Below are 12,304 nucleotides of genomic sequence, written 5' to 3'. Positions count from 1 at the left end.
CTTCCATACCTTTCCACTTTTCCAAATTGTCTACCAAATCAATGGCTACCACCCAAACTCTTTGGCATTTTTCATTCATTGCCCAACCAAATGCTTTGGTGTTTGCATCCACCTCAACAGTAGCCTCCAACTTGTTGATCTTTTTCTTGGCCACACTAAGTTGAGCAAGAAATCGATTGATAGTGGCTTCTTATATGTTGTACCTGTCTCAAAGCTAGTTCACATTATCTGCAAGCACATGTAAGTCCCATTTCCATGGGGAATTTACAGGGGGGAGGGGAGCCCAACGAGGGTGCGGAAGGGATGACATAGTCCTCTTTAGGGTCATCTAGAGTTCATTTAGCATTAGTGGACCTGGAGTATGTAGTGTCCTCAAAAGCAAGGGCCTTAGACTTTGACACATCAGATGCAAAAACTTTAGGGGGTTGGGTCATTAACTTGTTTTTAGTAGCTCATTTAGGGTTAATACGAGTAGGAGTGCCTTTTTGCAAGGGGGTAGCGTTGTGAGTACCCTTACAACCAGGTTTATTTACTTAAAGAGTTATTTTATAGGTAGTATATTTATTTTTAAATGTTAGCTTTTTAACAATTTTTGTTAAATAGTTTTTGTTAACATGCTCACATCTCACCCCCACTTTTATAGATGTTCATGTTATAAGAAGAGTTATTTTATGGTTAATATGTTTACTTTAAATTATTATTTTTATGTCCATAATTTTTACTTTAATAGATGTTTATATTAAAAGAAACGTTATTTTATTTACTTAAAAAGTTATTTTATAATTGATATATTTATTTTAAAATTATTTTTTTATGTCCATAATTTTTATGAAATAGTGTTTTTACACTCACATCTCACCTCTTATTGTCATTCTAGTTATGCCTCTTGCCATAATAATGTTTTTATTTTTAATTAAAAATATATATTATAATTTAATTTAATTTTTTAATCTTTTATATCTACCCTTTAGTTTAAATTTATACCTTCATACAAATAACTAGATCAATAACAAAATATGATTCCTAAATAAAATCTAGAAAAATAAGAAACACCGCTAGCTGTCTTGTCCTCGAGAGAAAAGAATGTTCCACATTATTGTTAAATTAAATGAAACGCGAACCGGAAAAATGGCGAGGGAGAATACGCGTCACTAGCGATTTTCACAGAGCATATAAAATATTCTCACATTCTTTCATTTTGTTTATGGTACGAAAATAATTGAAAATTTTAAATTGTTCACGCAGGCAAATCTAATCACATTAGCTGCATACATTTAATCACACCTAGCTGCAACAATTCACTTGATGTACAACCATTTGAAGGCAAGAGAGCTTTTTAAGTGCGTACGAGTGAAAAATGGTAAGTCCTGTTCCTCCTGTGTGTACCCAAAAGGATAAATTTGAAACACAGGGTAAATTATTTTAGGAAGAATGACTGCTTAATGAAGTAAATTTTGTATCGCAGTCTTAGTTATTGCAGCAGCATCGGGGGCGATCTTTATATGTCATTTCTTAAGCATCCAAGGCCAATGGTAACCGAGTTTTCTCAGTCTCAAAAAATCATCGGAACCTGTCAAAATGCCGCCACCACCGGGTTTGGAGGGCATGGGAATGCCACCATCACCATCCTATACGGTACACTAAATTTCATATGTTGCAATTGTTTTGTTACTTCTGTATAAGCTTGTTTCTATTGTAAAAAATGTCTGTATTAGTATTTTGGATATAAGTATTTGGTTATGCCTGTGCATGCTACTGATAGGTTCATTTTCCTTTTCCTTTTTTCAGTTGCCTATAAGATTGTTTCCTTGTTTACATTGTAAAAAATGTCTGTATAAGTATTTGGGTATAAGTATGTGGTTATGTCTGTGCATGCTAGTGATAGCTTCATTTTCCTTTCCCTTTTTCATTTTTGGGGTATGTAATTAAGGGGTCTTGTCATTAGTGTCAGCTTGCCAGATTGATAGTTGTTTCCGTGAAATAAACATTTATTTTGGATTTCTTCAGGGAGCTTCTGTAGGACCATTGAATTATAATCCACAAAGTTCTTCAGAATGGCAAGAACGGACTGCTAGAGATGGAAGGAGGTATGAAGTTGATACATAGCAACTGCATTATTAGATTTATTTGTTTTAAGAGAGAGCATTTCTGAGTCTTATTTTAAAATATGCGGTCTTCCGAAATAAAGTGCATTGCTCGATAGTTATTTATATTTAGGTTTATTTGGCATTTTCAAAGAAGAGACAATGTGTTAGAAATATTTAAAGGAATTGACAATTTTTTTAAAGAACTGGGAATGTTTAATTTGTTGCCATCCCTCCTTTGGCTTGGTTTGCATGCAGTATGCCTTTATAGGATCAAGTTAACTTGTGTTTCAATGCACAGGCATATTTTAGATATCTGTGGAGCGTATCACTGAACTTCAGATTTCTGTTTTCATGTAGATACATTTACTATAAAAGAACAAGGAAGTCTAGTTCGGAGAAACCTTTAGAATCAATGACACCAATTGAGGTGAGTTATCCAAGATTTATTGCTTTATGCTTGTGTCAAGTGCATATGTATGCTGGTGCCATAGTATGGTTCATTAACTTATGTATTGTTGAATGTCCTTGGAATCTATAAAATCTTAAACTTCCCTCATGTGGTAGACAATATCACGTAGATTACGTTTTCCTTTGCATGGCCTACCACTCTTTTGTTGATTTCTCATGGCAAGATCGGAGATCAATAAAGTTATAAACAGGTCTGTATGCCTACTACTTCTAAGGTGGGATGTTTTCTTTCTTGTTTTATGAAGTTGGGTGATCCTTGCCATCCAAATTATACCATTACTTTTATGAGGGATTTGCCCTTTTGCTGCAAATGAAAAATGTTGATTATTGTCATTTTAATTGCTTCAGAACCCTCTTTATACCGAAACAATGTAGTGTATAGAATTTTAAATTTACAATAAAGTACGAATTGCTACTGAGGCCTTGAAATGGATAGTTGCCTATGTGCCATGAACTACTCCTGCAGAGTACCTATAGAAAAACGATATAAATTTAAAAAGATTAAAAAAAGGAAAAAAATATGCTAATACTTCCAAAAAAGTAGTAAATTTTTTTTTTCTTTCAGAAAATCTAGGTCTTATTAGTCTGAAGAACAACAGATACAGGGACGACTGAAAATAATGATTGTAAGGGAATACTGCCATCATATTTTGGAAAGAACGAAAATAACCTAATTGAATTTATATCATTTTATTTTAGATTTGTCTTCAAATTCTTCCTTACTATGTAGATGATAGAGACACTATAGCTTGAATTTGCTTACAAACAAATAGATTTGATATATATTAGTTCTAGTACACAGTTAAAAGAATATACAAAATCCAAGTGGTGGTTGGCATGAGCTTGAGTATGTAAGTTGTACGCGTCTTGAAGTTGAATGTTTTATTATTTATATAATTTGTTATGACAACTTTACTTTGTTGTGTCAAATGTTGGTTAGTGTTTCATGCAGACAAGGAAGCCTGAACTTTGATTAGACTTTGTTAACATTTGATAAATGTCATTTTATTACTAAACTTGTGAGTGTGAGGTGTAGAAATAAATATCAAGTACTTTGAAAGTCATGGATGGTTATCCTGATCTGATAACTACGAGATGGCAGTGTCTTATGAAGAAAAGATGAACAGATAATAACTAATTGAGAACATCAATTCAAATCCATAATATAGAGGACGCTAATAACAGATCTTTTTATGTTTTATCTGTCCAGTTTTTCAATCACTTACCTTTATGTATGTTTACATGTTAAGCTATGTGGTCATTTCTTGTTACAGTGTTGTTCAACATCTTGATGTTCTAGGATGAAAATTTCTTTTCTTGGACATTCAAGTAACTTTAGCTTAGAGAATATTAATTTAGTCTCTTTTGTACTGGCCATGAAACGGACCTGGATTATTCTGGCAACTGATAAATTTAAAATTAGACTGCAGCGTAGTGTGGACCTTATTTATTTTTCTAATAATGAAATTAGTACAAGTGTATTGAGATAAAACTGTGCTCCACAGAGTTTCGAGGGCAGGGACAGTAGGGGACAATGGGACATGTTTCCTGTACGGAGGTAGTTTTGGGCCAATTGTCAGGGGGTGGCTGTTGAAAAATACGGAAATTTTTAAAAATATAGAGAAATTTCAAATTTTTATATTATAACATTGATAAAGCATTCATCATAGACATTATAGAAACTTTGTGAGCATGGGTAATTTAATAGGAATCATGGATGTTTTACTATTTTTGCATTATGAAAAGGGCATTTCTTGCAAACTATGACTTAATTTGTATTCAGCAGTATAACGAACATTGAATATACTATTAGCATGCCAACTTTGTCTTTGTCATTCCTTGTATACTAAACAAGCTGTCCACTGTATGAAACAACATAATCCTTGATTGTGGCTTTGACTGTGAATATGTATAGATCTGCAATAAGGGATATGTATTTTGCATATTTTGTGATCGTGATTCGTCATTGGTCTACTACTTAATTAGACTTATAGTTTGATGGGGATTTGGGGGCAACGCCACAATGAGGTCAAAGGGCAGTGCCCCCAATGGAGTTGACGTGCAGTGCCCCTCGCAGGGTCCGGTGGCAGTGCCCTTGGTGCACTCTCACCAAGCTCAAATTAACACCTTCAAAACCACACAGACCTTCATGGTGAACACCATTTTCATATTTTTTTGTAAATCCTAGTGGGCATGTCATAAACCAAACGAGCATTGAAAGGTTGTAAGTTTTTTTTTCATAAAATTGTGCCTAGGTATTTTAGGGGATGGCTAGTCGTCCTTGGGACAAATGGGGGATGTTTGGATGGCCCCTGGCCATTTTGGGGACGGCTAGCTGTCCCCTATGTCCCCTGTCTGTTTCTTGACTATCCCCAAAATGTTTCCTGACTATCCCCAAAATGTTTCTAGTATGGGAATGAGGGTACTGTTGTGACGTATTCACACATCGCCCCATTGCAAATGGGGACCCCTGCTTTTTGCTTTCTAGGGTTTGTTTTCTAGGTCTTTTAGGGTTTTGTCTGTTAGCCTTTGCAGGATGAGTGCTGTCGAGAGGATCGTTGGATTACAGGCTTTGCTTGAGCCAGGGTGAGTCCATAGGGCCCCAGAATTAGGGTTTCTTTGAGAGTCTTCCTTAGGGCCTGGTTTTGCTCTTGTTGCTAATTGTGTCTTGCTTTGTGAGTGGGTATCATTCTTGAAGGTCCGAGCTAGGTCGAGTTGGTGAGTGATGAAGTCTGAAATGTCATCCTGATCTTCAAATGCCCTGAAATTTGGCTAAGTCTGGAATGTCTTGATCCTGAAATTTGGCTAAGTTTGGAATGTCCTGATCCTGAAATTTGGCTAAGTCTGGAAAACTGAAGAATCCTCCAAAAACTAGATTTTGCAATATAACTCCTGGAGGTCCGAAACCACTCTCAAACATCCTGAAAGTATATATGGAATATAACTTAAAGTATAAGAAATTCTTATACTTAAATGTTATATTCCATAAAATGATCCTGACGGAGAGTCCAAAATGTCAAATTTCGCTCCTAACCCTTCCAAAGGGTCCAAACTAAAATTCTCCATAAGACATTCTACTTTGACCAAAACCTAGAACTAACGCGTTCCCAAGCTTGAATGAAGGCAAAAGCACTTGTTTGAATGAAGAAATGCAAAAAAATGAAGTCAGGATCATGGCCTAAGGTGAATTTCGCTCCTGACCCTTCGAAAGGTTCCAGAGCGAAATTCTTATTTCCTCTATTTTTCTCCTTAGCTTGACCAAGTTTGTAGACTTTTGAGGCATAATTGAGAAGGTTTGATGCAACTTTGCCTTGGAGAGGAGATTTTAGACCTTGGGATGATGAATTCTAGCCTGGGAGAGGAATTTCGCTCCTGACCCTTCCAAAGGGTCCAAAGCGAAAATCCTTATAACCCTCATTTTCCTTCCTTGTTTTGGATGGGTGTTGGTTTATTAGGCTTTGTGTGTGAGTCTTGATGTGTTCTTGCCTTGAGAAGTGTTTTGAAAAGTGAAGATCTTGTCCAAAATAGGAATTTCGCTCCTGACCCTTCCAAAGGGTCCAGAGTGAAATTCTTCATAAGCCTCATTTGCTCCCTTGTTTTGGATACCAACCTTGTTCCATGAGCGAATTTGGGAAGGAAATAACATGTCTCTGCCTTTTGAGGTGATGGAACGTAGAAATGTGAAGGATTTTGGCTAAGATTAGGAATTTCGCTCCTAACCCTTCCAAAGGGTCTAGAGCGAAAATCCTTATGCACCTCAATTTATCACTTGTTAAGACCAATTTCATAGTTCCTTAGGCATGTTTGGGGGATTTTTGACATGTTTTGACCTTAGGAGGTGAGTAAAGGTGGATGAGATGAGGATTTTGGCCAAGATTAGGAATTTCGCTCCTGACCCTTCCAAAGGGTCCAGAGCGAAATTCACTATAATCCTCATTTGCTACCTTGAATGAGCTTAAAACTTGGTTCCTCAAGTGGAAAACAATCTATATTTGCCTCCAAGAGAAGATTGAAGTTTGAAAAATGAGCAATTAAAGCCTAAATCAGGATTTCGCTCCTGACCCTTTCAAAGGGTCCAGAGCGAAAATCAACTTAAGACTCATTTCTTGCCTTATTTGACCAAATTTTGATTTGCAAGGCATTTTGAAGGGAAGAGTAGACATGTTTGGACGTCGGAAATGTTTGAAAGCTTTGAAAAAATGAAGGATTCTAGCCAAGAAGGTGAATTTCGCTCCTGACCCTTCCAGAGCGAAATTCCTTACAAGCATATATTTTTAACCTTGCTTGAGCTTAAAAATTTGTTCCTAAGGCGAAAAGAGATGAAATTTCACCTTGCAAAGAAGATTGGGATTGAAAAAATGATGATTTTGGGCTAGAAAAGGAAAATCGCTCCTGACCCTTCCAAAGGGTCCAGGGCGAAATTGTGTAAAACCTATCTTTTCCCTTAGTTTCATGCCAAATCTAGTGTGGATCATGATTAAAGAAGTCCTTAGGCATGTCCTTGAATGGTCAATAATTATCAAGTTTGAAGGAATTGAGCCTAGAAGTGATTTTCGCTCCTGACCCTTCCAAAGGGTCCAGAGCGAAAATCCTTAAAATCACTTTTTTTCCAAATTTTGAGCAAAGCCAAGCTTGGACAAGGGTGTGAGAAGGCATTTGGATTGCCTTAGAGTGGATTTTGGTCACCAAGAATGCAAATTTTGAAGCCAAAATGAGAATTTCGCTCCTGACCCTTCCAAAGGGTCCAGAGCGAAATTCTTAAGATCACCCTTTTTCCTTGCAAATCAAGTCAAGATTTTGGTTTTTTATGACCTGGAGAGGAGTGAGGCAATGTGTCCTTAGTCTTGGAGGAGAATTGAAGTTGAAAGGATGAAGGAACATGCTCAAAACAAGAAATTCGCTCTTGACTCTTCCAAAGGGTCCAGAGCGAAAAACACTAAAACCATCCTTTTCTCCAAATTTTGTGCTAAGTCAGGCCTGGACTAGGGTGAGAAAAGCTATTTGGAATGCCTTGGAAAGATGTTTGACCTTCAAAAATGTGAATTTTGAGCTAAAGTTGGAATTTCGCTCCTAACCCTTCCAAAGGGTCCAGGGCGAAATTATTATAGGGTCTGTTCCTGGAGAAAATCTTGGGCAAGTTTCATGTTAATATCTTTTTGTTGGTGATTTAAGTTGAAAATGCTATGTTGAAATGAATTTATCATGTGTCCTTAATCATCTTTTGGTTTGTTTTGGCAGATGAAAGAAGACCAGGCCAGGACAAGGACGACCTTCTCCAGCCCAGCATCAACAAGGACGACCTCTTCCAGTCCAACATTTGAAGGAAAGACAAGGTGGCATCCCAGTCATCACTCCTCCAGTCGGGTTGGTCCACTTCAACATGTCCAGATTCAATGTACCTGACTCATCAAAGATGGCACTAACTTCGATGTACCTACCCCAACTATCCATTGGTCGAATATTCCAAAGAAGACATGTGTCCAAATAATGCAATTATTTCATTGGTCAGAATTAAGTTTGTTGTAACAAACCCTAATTAGGGTTTCATTGTAAAATCTCGGCCATTGATCTCAAAGTGATCTGAGCCATTGAATTGTATTGAGGGCACTATATAAGCCCTGGCTCCTCATTTGTAAAAGCTAATAGTTAGTTAGTAGTTAGAAGGTGAATAGTTAGAAATAGCGAATAGTCAGTTGATAGAATAGCAATTAAAGTAGAATAGAAAGAGAAGGCAAAGATTGTTGCCAAGATGTTGTTGTAAAAGACTTGTAAAACTTCATTGAAGAAATGGTGAAATCTATGGGTCGATTCAACAATTTGCATGGTCTCTATACTTCTCATATTTGATTTCATGTTATTAAATTGAATGAAAGAAGTCGTTGAATGCACCTGTGTGGAATCCGTCTAGTCCATACCACTAGCCTCTTACTGATTGTAAGTGCGCCCTACATGGTCAACTGGCAGAAAATGAGCTTAATCTCAAGTCGTCACACGTCTATTGTTCATGCATTAACTTGAATGATGATCAGTATCTGATGGTGTCCAATTTGAATATATTTGAAGCATCCCCCAGAAGATCGCACTGAGTTGGTGTTGAATTGTTCAACTTGATGGTGAGACCCAGCCCAGTAGGACTCCACCTAGTCGTTCATCCATCTTCTCGCATTCTAGGTAGTGTTGATGTGTTTTTTATGCACATGCGAACACAAAATAAAATACCTAAAGGGTACCTTATCCTCTCTTGAATAAAGCCTCCGAATGCTGAAGATGTCACGAAAAGGATCAATCGGGATGACTTCAAGGTTCTTTTTGTAGGATCTCTACGTGTGGATAAGCTCTCTATGGTATGATGTGATTTTGCTAGAATCACAAGGGGACTTACACTTGATGACCTAAACGTCTGATTTGCTGGAATCACAAGATTTTATTGGTTTAGATTTGAAAAAAAGGAAAAAGGACGAGGGCGAGGAAAGGATCTAATTCTGACACTAAGAATGTAGGAGGAATGAATGATCTTTGATGAAATTCTAACTAAGTCTTGTTTTGACATCCCAGGACCATCTCCACAAGGTCAGTGCGATCTTCGGAGGAAAGCTTTATGATGTTCAGATCATCACTACAGGCATAGACACCATCAGGCTGATGCATATCAATGAAGAAGCGACAATTGAAGTTAAGCTTAAGCTGAATGATTCCAGTTGACTACACAAGGCAAGTCTGCAATCAACAAACTGCTAGTAGTATGGGTATACGAATTTCACCATCAATCAAACACATTTCTTCCACTCATCTAATAACATGAAATCAAAACTGAGGAGTACAGAGACCATGCAAATTGTTGAATCGACCCATAGATTTCACCATTACTTCAATGAAGTTTTACAAGTCTTTTACAACATCTTGGCAACAATCTTTGCCTTCTCTCTCTACTCTACTCTAATTGCTATACTATTAATTGACTATTCACTAACTATTTACCCACTATTTTTCCACTATTCACTCACTACTTTCTATTGGCCTTTGCAAATGAAGAGCCAGGGCTTATATAGTGCCCACAATACCATTCAATGGCTTGGATCAATTTGAGATCAATGGCCAAGATTTTACAATGAAACCCTAATTAGGGTTTGTTACAACAAACTTAATTCTGACCAATGAAATAATTGTATTAATTGGACACATGTCTTCTATGGAATATTCGACCAATGGATAGCTGGGGTAGGTACATCAAAGTTTGTGCCACCTTTAATGAGTCAGGTACATTGAATCTGGACATGCTGAGGTGGACCAACCCGACTGGAGGAGTGATGACTAGGATGCCACCTTGTTTGATACTTGCAACTTGGTAGATATCCAATTCGATGATGCTGAGAAGCTAGCTTTAATCAATTCATCTGAAACTATCTGCTTCTTCAACGAACCCTTGCTTTGACTCCTTTTGTCTTTGATGTGCAGGATGATGATGTACCTCGCCTTGGAATGCTGGATTGGAAGAGGCTATTCCTGATGATGCTTGACCAAAGAAGGCCGTCCTTGTCGATGCTAGACGGGAGGAGGTCGCCCTTGTCCTTGCCCGATCTTCTTCGCTGAGAGTCTGCTAAGTAATAGATCCTCCAGCTTTGGGTGGTTATTTGAAACCTACACAAAAAACTTAAAATTAGTCTTTGAGCATCATACCTTAAAGCATGAAATTTAAGACCTTTCAAGGGTATAACTTAAGATATTAATTTGAAAAAGACATGATAAATCAAGAATTATACATTTTCAAATTAATTATGAATAGAAATTGGATTTTCAAGACTTAGACTTTACAAAATTACTATGAAATCACAATAAGTCTTGAATAAGAACTTAAAAAAAAATGATTCTTCATACCTCCTCCTTGAATGCTTAACTATAAAACCTTGGAAAATGATGAAAGAAGACTGGATTTTGCTGGATGAGGGTTAAATTATAGTCTTCCTTTGGATGAATTACGCCCCCATTAGCCTTCAAAAGAGCTTCACCTTCTTTAGCCTCCAATCTGCTCTTCAAGTTTGCATGAGAACAATGAATGAATGATTTGAATTTGTCCAAAATACACCTCCCTTATATAGGGCGCTCACCTTGATTCTCCTTGAGGCCGACTTGGCAAAAAGGTAATAAAATGAAATAAAATCCCTCTTAAAGGGAGGCCGACTTGCTTGTAAAGGTAAAATAATGAGTATTGAGCGCTCAAGCATAAATTTTTATTTTTAAAATTAATTCCAAGGCCTCAAAGGTGGATTTTTCATTTATTTAAAGGCTTAGAAATTAATTAATTACATTGTAAAGGCCTTAATTTATGTGAACTTGCTTTAGCTTCCCAAATGTCTTGAAATTGGCAAATTTAGTGAAAATTATGGGCTAGCTTAGGAATGTTAAGGCTTGATTAAGGCTTAATGAAACTTCTTTCCTCCTTAAGCATCAAAATATCCAAAGTGATGGTTTGAACCTCTTATCTAGACTTGCCCACTTCATAAATCAAAATTTTCACAACCTAGATTTGCAAATTCCCATGTCCTTGTCTTCACAATTTTGCAACTTGCCCTTGACTCAATCTATCAAGGATGAATAATAGGCTTTTTGATGATTTTGCCTTGGACCCTTTGGAAGGGTCAGGAGCGATTTTTCCAATTAGGTCTTGAATATCACATTTCTTTCACTCCAAAATCTCCCAGAAGGCAAGCTTATGTTTGTTTTGGCCTAATCAAGGTCTTGCATTTCAATTTTTTATCATTTCTCATGAGCAATTAGGTGAAAATGTAAATTCCGCCCTGGACCCTCTAGAAGGGTCAGGAGCGATTTTTTCATCCTTGGCCTAGAATCATCAAGTTTTTTGAAGCAAACAATTACTCATCATGGTCTTAAAGGTTATTTCTACCTTAGTGCATCCTTGCCTTAGCAAAAACTCAAAAGGAATAGGTTGATTTTATGATTTTCGCCCTGGGCCCTCTGGGAGGGTTAGGAGCGAACTTTGAGTTTTTAGGCACATTCCTTTAGCTTCAAATCACTTCTAAGGCATAAAACATCATGTCCTTCTCCCACCTAAGTCATGGATAGCAAGATTTTGTCTTGAATTTGCAAGAAAATTGGAGGACTTGGAAATTTCGCTCTGGACCCTTTGGAAGGGTCAGGAGTGAATTTCCTTCTTGGCTTCAAAACTTTCACTTTCAACAATCTCTCTTCACTTCAAGGCAATCCAAACATTGTTCTAAACCCATGCCTAGGCTCAGCTTCGCCCAAACTTTGGAAGAAAAGATAGGTTTTTTGATTTTCGCCTTGGACCCTCTGGAAGGGTCAGGAGTGATTTTCCCATTGTAGGCTTGGTTGCTTCTTCTTGACTATCCAAATTATCTCCAAAGGACAAAACATACTTCCTCGCATCCACTCCAACCACAAAAATCGTTTTGATCTTGCAAGAAAAAGGTGTTTTTTGAGAATTTCGCTCTGGACCTCCTGGGAGGGTCAGGAGCGAATTTTGCAATTTTGACCAAAATCTCTCACTTTTCACCTTGAAACTTCTTTGTTAAGTAAGATTTCATCTTGCACTTTGCTAAGAATAGGATTTCATGTCCAAGAAAGGCCAAAAAATGTGTTTAGAAGGAATTTCGCTCTGGACCCTCTGGAAGGGTCAGGAGCGAAATTGCCTCTCTTGGGCAGAATCCTTCATTTTCTTCATCTCCAATCATACATAAAGGTTTCATCATGTTCATTTCACCTTTCATCAC

At 37.2% G+C, this 12,304-nt stretch overlaps 1 protein-coding gene across 1 annotated transcript in view; it reads left to right on the top strand.

Moving 5' to 3' along the window:
• The first annotated feature begins 1,120 nt into the window (after positions 1-1,120).
• LOC131050732 (uncharacterized) overlaps positions 1,121-12,304 on the top strand; it is a 34,749-nt gene continuing 23,565 nt past the window's right edge. The window contains exons 1-4 of the mRNA XM_057984985.2: positions 1,121-1,360; positions 1,466-1,635; positions 2,008-2,087; positions 2,445-2,514. Coding sequence (XP_057840968.2) covers positions 1,579-1,635; positions 2,008-2,087; positions 2,445-2,514 — 207 coding nt within the window. The 5' untranslated portion in view covers positions 1,121-1,360; positions 1,466-1,578. The remainder of the gene's footprint in view (positions 1,361-1,465; positions 1,636-2,007; positions 2,088-2,444; positions 2,515-12,304) is intronic.

This window comes from Cryptomeria japonica, chromosome 11 (assembly GCF_030272615.1).
Source record: "Cryptomeria japonica chromosome 11, Sugi_1.0, whole genome shotgun sequence".
Taxonomy (NCBI): Eukaryota; Viridiplantae; Streptophyta; class Pinopsida; order Cupressales; family Cupressaceae; genus Cryptomeria; species Cryptomeria japonica.
Note: the sequence above shows the minus strand (reverse complement) of the source record. Positions and strands in the feature narration are given on the sequence as shown.